The 6,233-nt window shown below is 39.2% G+C and overlaps 1 protein-coding gene across 1 annotated transcript in view; it reads right to left on the bottom strand.

Annotated features, from left to right (window-relative positions):
- Znf385d (zinc finger protein 385D) overlaps nt 1-6,233 on the bottom strand; it is a 680,575-nt gene that overhangs the window by 21,369 nt on the left and 652,973 nt on the right. The window contains 2 exon segments of the mRNA XM_013010375.1: nt 461-534; nt 537-638. Coding sequence (XP_012865829.1) covers nt 461-534; nt 537-638 — 176 coding nt within the window.

Here is a 6,233-nt window from a genome sequence, read left to right as displayed (position 1 = left end):
TGGTATAATTTGTGGAGGGGAAGGGGAAAAACAAATCCTTTAAATAAGGATCCAGGTGGACCCATTGCAACAATGAAATGTACAAGTCCTTATGTGGAAAAGGAACTTTACAACTTTGGTGTGGGGGCGGGGAAGCAGGGCGGATGGGTGGGGGGGTAGAGGGGGGAGGGTGGGAAAGGATGGGAAGGGGAAAAACAAAGGAGGAGGCTACAATGCTAGATAACAAATGTACTCATTATCTTGCCCATGTAATTGTAACCCCTCTGTACAGTATTTTCACAATAAAAATAAAATAAAAGAAGACAAGGGGGTGAGTAGGCAGATGGGTGGATGGAGGGATGGATGGAAGGATGGAGCAGAATTACAGAAGGGAAAGGAAGAAAGATTGCACGTGTATCCTGCTTGTGGGGGGAGGGGGCAGGGCTGCTTTGTTTACATTCCCACCATCTGCCCTGCCTACCTGTTTCAGTTGGGTTTCTGAGTTGACATGCACATCACAGATTTCACAGTGGAAAGTCTTGTTTTGCAGCCCGAGTTTCCTTTGTTGACAGGTCCTTTGCCTTTTACTCCTGCCCGAGGAAAGGCTTTGATAGTCCCACTTCCATTCCTGGCTTCTAGCATAGTTTTGTGCTTAGTACCTGCCAGAATAGTTGGGGACGGGGAAAGAGAAATAAAAAGAATGACAGGGTAAGTGTTAGCTAGTAGATAAGTTAAGGAACCATATAATATCCAAATGTGAACCTTTGGGACTAAGGCTGAAGCATGGCCATGATGTATAGACTGTAACAACGTGTTCCTGTCACCTTGTATAATCCTATTGAACTTTTCACTTTTGTAAAATGCTGCTCCACATCACAAGCAAACACCATCATCCTAGCAACTGAACTTGAGAGCCCTCTGAGAGGAAATTAAATGGGTGTGACTGAGTTTCATTTCCTCTTGATGCTATAATAAGCCATAAATGAAGGCTGATGAGGAAGAGTGATTTAGTTGCTGAAGGCAGAGTTGGAAGTGATGTGTAACAAATGTAATCAATTTAAACATGGTGTGTTTACAAAGGTGGCACTAATTAAATATCCACTTTTTAAACAGAATCTAAACAACCTCGCTTGACTATGTGTTTTAGGTTCAAAATGGAAGAGCAAGATTAATAATTTAAAAAAAAAACTTGATGGTTCTGTAAAGGTCACTTTAGGCTAATACAATGCAAGTAAGTAAGAAAATGTAAGGTAAGCTCAAAGTGTAGGAAGATAACCTGTAAATAAATGCTTCTCTTCACTAAAGCATTAACCTCTCTGGGCTCTCACACATAGGTACTGTAACTCCACTTGGCAATCATCAACATTTTTTTTTTTCAGATCACAGTAGTTCCATCATGATGGCAATTTTCCCTCAAGAGCATTGCTTGGGGCTGGGAAGGTGGCTCAGGGGTAGAGCGCTTGCCTTGCATGCATGAAGCCCTGGGTTCGATTCCTCAGCACCACATAATTAAAAAGAAAAAAGCCGGAAGTGGCGCTGTGGCTCAAGTGGGAGAGTGCTAGCCTTGAGGTGAAGTGCTGAGGGACAGTGCCCAGGCCCTGAGGGACAGCGCCCAGGCCCAGAGTTCAGGCCCCATGATCGGACCCCCCAAAAAAAAGGATTGCTTAAATTTTGCTTAATTTCTAGTTATTACGTGATCCTTCTTCATCCCTCTTGGGGATGTGTGTTAATTTAGGAATTTCTTTTATTATCACATGTAGCCTTTCTGGTATTCATTTAAATTAATTTCTACTTCCTACTTGTATTTATTAGGTTTTTGGTTTTTGATCAGTTCTGCAAACATAAAAAGAGATTCTTAACTTCTGAGTCATACATCTGCCTCAGAGCATTACTGACCATTAATGAGTAAAACATGTTTGGAACATTCTAGATCAGTGTAGATCCCCTCCTATCGAATAAGATAGTTCATAGCTACATATTTTATCTTATTCAAGATAATCATGACTTTAACCAATCAATATAAAACATACACACTTTACAACGTAGGTTGTTTGCTTTGAATATCAATGTTCTTAATGCATAACTATTATAATACTCATATGTCAACCTAAAGAAGTCAGCGTGGTGTTAGCATTGGAGGAACTGCAGCCCTGTACTGAAGGACGAAGCAATTCAAGGTAGTGCTGTTGGTGCCCTACTCTTCTTTGCCCGGCCTCCGTGCAATAGAGTAAACACAGGAATTTTCTACTTTGCAGATGGCACACATGTTCTAGGATGCCAGATACAGATACGTAGAAGGTGTTCTGCACCTCTTTCTTGCAACAGATAATTTTATTTAAAAAATTCCCCTCCTGTAGTCAAAATGAAATGCACTTCAGGGGCAAATTTAGATTTCCAGTGCACCTGAGAAACCAAGAGCATCTCATCCTGACTTTCAGAAGGGACTCCTGGTTCACTTTTGGTTTAAATCATTTGTGATTTGGAGCCAGGGCTTGGTACATAGCTTACATGCACGCACACACACACACACACACACACACACACATCTCAAGGTTAGTAGGGGAACTTCAACAAGTGGCTTTGCTTCTATGGTTATTATTAATCATCAGTCCAGCTGAACTTTGTACAGTATAACCTCATGCACTTAGTGGCAGAGTATTCATCATAATTAAATAGCTATTAGACAGTTTATATTTTTAATGTTTTAAGAAGCTCTAAAGGTAACTACTTTTATTTATCCCAAATAAAGCTCAAATTCAATTTAAAAAATCTTGTTTTAACTGAAAACGTTGGGGATAAATGTACATGGAGAATATATACATGATGAAGATTGAAACTCGTTTTTATTGCAATACCTTGATACACCTTCGAGGCTGTGCTAACTGTGCTGTTGGCTCGCAGCAACTATATGCATTAAGTGCTATTTTAATGCCCAATAAGACACTGAGATAGGCAAGACTAAGTTACCCTCACGGGCACAGAAAACAAGCCTTCAATGACATTCTTGAAATCTAGAAAACTGATCCTTAGCTAAGTCCCTAAAATTTCACCAAGGGCTTCCAACACAACTGGCTGTGGTTGTATACCAGTCTTCCATAATATATATCCTTTGATTTTCTACCTTACATATTACTAGTCCTGTGTAAAACTGGCTTTTAATTTGGGTCTTTCAAACCCCGCCTCCCAATCTATTTTCTTCCAGCACCCTCTTCTTCTGAGCAGAATTCTATAAACCAGGATATACTAAAGGGCTGTGGCCCTGTACTAGTCCACAGTATCACTTCTTGTTTCTGTATCGCATAAATGCCTTCCAAGGTCCAGGCCTACCTCTGCATCCTATGCAACTGCTCAGCAGAGCAGTCAAAAATATGTTTCTGCACCATCTCCCGTGCCATCTCTGTCTTGAGAAAATCTTCAAGATTTCAGGCAAAGGTATCATCCTGACACTCTTGAAAGCCTGACCTGATAGTAATTCTATTTGAAGTTTTGTATGAATGACTTCTGAAAGGAATACCATATTTCATCCAAACTCAGCAAATCATAAAGTTTCAAGTAATTTTATTTACTTTTTGCTTAGCTGTCTAGTTTTGAATATGTTGAGGCAAAATAATTATTGTTCTTGTATTTGTAAAAAATCAGCATCCATCATGTAAAGTAACAGAATGAAGTGGGCTGTGCATTATGCTTTTCCATAGCATAATGAGCTGAAAGCTCTAAATAATGTCAATGATATAGAGCTTCTCCCTTAAAATACCATTAGTCAGGTAGTTGCTAGTGACCCATGCCTGTAATCCTAGCTGAAATGTGAGGATCATCACTCAAAGCCATCCCAAACAGGAAAGCTTGTGAGACTCTTGTCTCCAATTAACCCTCAGAAAACTGGAATTGGCACTCCAAATGGTATAATGGTAGCCTTGAGTGTAAAAGCTCAAGGATAGCACCCAGGCCCAAACTGCAAGACACATGAGCAACAAAAGAAAAGAAAAGAAAAAACACATCAGTCTCTATTGAATAGTGAACATGGTTACTATGGTAATTTTCTATATGAGAAATTAGCACAATGTGTTAATTTATTATATAGCTTACAACTGACATCACAACAGCTCCACAGATACAACTTGTTAGTAAATCCATAGCAGTTCAAAGGCTGACCTCACTGAAGGCTTGATTCATGACTTGAACCCCAGTGCTGCTTATTTTAAAAATGTAAAAGTAAGCAGGGCACTGGTGGCTCACACCTATAATCTAGCTACTCAGGAGGCTGAGATCTGAGGCTCAGGGTTCAAAGCCTTCCCAGGCAGGAAAGTCTGTGAGACCCTTATCTCGAATTAACTACCAAATAAGACAGAAATGAGGCTGTGGTTCAAGTGGTAGAGAGCTAGCCTTGAGCATAAAAGCCCTGGGATAGCACCCAGGCCCTAAGTTCAAGTCCCAGGACTTCCAACAAGAAACTTGTAAACAAGAGCCAGGTATAGTGGTATGTACTTGTAATCCCAACAATGAGAATGGAGGAAGGAAGATTGTGAGTTTGAGGCCAGCCTTTATTACATAGTGAGTGTGAAGCCAGCCAGAAAAACACATTGCTTTATCAATGTTTCTGCTAAGAATTCTAGGACTCCAAAATTCTTAAACTCTAACTGTGAAGGACAGATTTGACCTGCCAAATTGATACTTGCCTCCAAATAAATGTGTTTTTCTGTCAAAGAATTTTTAAGAAGTACGTGGACTTCATGATGATTATACTTGTATTTGCATTATACTTGTATATGTATGGCAAATGTGGATGGTACAGATTCTGATAGAAAGGCAGATAGGTTTCTAGGTTTCCCAGCAACTGAACTCCTGAACTGTGCCTGACTTCAGATAATGCTGGTAGGAGGAAGACACATGCTAAAGGAATTGTTCTCCATCTGCAGTCACCCCTCAGAGTTTTAAAGTCAATGCCCAGATATTACGAATGAGGCACAATCGGTCAGTGACTCAACATGCAGCTGCAGTATTAACTTCAGACATGATTCACAGATGAATCTACTTCTGGTACAGCTGCTGACATAACCCTGGCAAAGAACAGTCTTTTAAATGAAAAGGCGATCTTGGAAATCAACTCACGTTTTAGAGAAAAGCTGATGTTTGTATGTACACATAATCACACCCACACTTCCCACACACATGCAGAAAGAGAAACCAAGAGAAGTACACAGAGAGAGAGAGAGAGAGAGAGAGAGAGAGAGAGAGAGAGAGAAGCAGGGGCAAACAGAAATGGAGACAGAAGTGGGAACAGTCCACGCTAAGCAAAAGGAAAGTGTAAACATCACCTGATGTGGAAAAAATAACTTGTAATGTCAAAGCTCATAGAATTCACAAACTGTATAGACCATGATAATGACAATATGCTTTGTAAAAATTTAAATGTGTTTGTGACTCTGAGTATCACTATTCCACAATACTGTGAAATATGTGAAATTTATGTAATCACCTAATCTCAATTGAAGAAAAAGAAGTAAGAGAAGGGATGGGTTAAGAGAGGTGGGTGACAATGTTGTCAGACACTTTGTACTCATGTACTGTTTTGTAGAATGGGAACTTCTTTGTCCAACTACTTAAAGATAATAAAATAAAATTTTAAAAAACCTCCAAGAAAAAAAAAATGGAGACAGAGTCAGAGAGAACAACAGACAACTAGATAGGACCAAATTATAAAGGAAGAGCATTTTGTGTTTGTTTCTCAATATTCTCCTATTTACTTTTCTGTTTTAAAGTTTAGAGTTCAAGTAAGAGACATTGGGGTTTTGTTTTATTGTTTTTGTGCTTGATTGGTCCTATAACAAAACACACTGTCTTTAAGGTGTGGGAAGAGCACACAAAAACTTACATGTAGAGTTCATAGCTCAGTGGCCTCGCATAAGAAATACTAAATTCTCTCTTAAGTATTTATTTTACATAGTGTTGGCTACAATAGCATTATTTGCTATAGAAATCATAATATAGATGTTTTAATCAAACATACATGGAAAAGTACAGGCCATGTTTTATGACATAACTTTAGAAAATATCATTTAGAAGCAAATACTAGATGTGCACAGCAATCCAGAAATCAGGTTAATATAAAAAAAACTTAGAATTATATGCTATTCCACCTAGTTTGCAAAAACACATACACATGCACACATGTGCATACGTACACATGCACACACCATAGTCGACAAGCTCTGGAAACCCTCCCCTGCCCCCATATAAATGCCACTTTGCTTGTC

Source organism: Dipodomys ordii, unplaced genomic scaffold, assembly GCF_000151885.1.
Source record: "Dipodomys ordii isolate 6190 unplaced genomic scaffold, Dord_2.0 Scaffold12, whole genome shotgun sequence".
NCBI classification, from domain to species: Eukaryota; Metazoa; Chordata; class Mammalia; order Rodentia; family Heteromyidae; genus Dipodomys; species Dipodomys ordii.
Note: the sequence above shows the minus strand (reverse complement) of the source record. Positions and strands in the feature narration are given on the sequence as shown.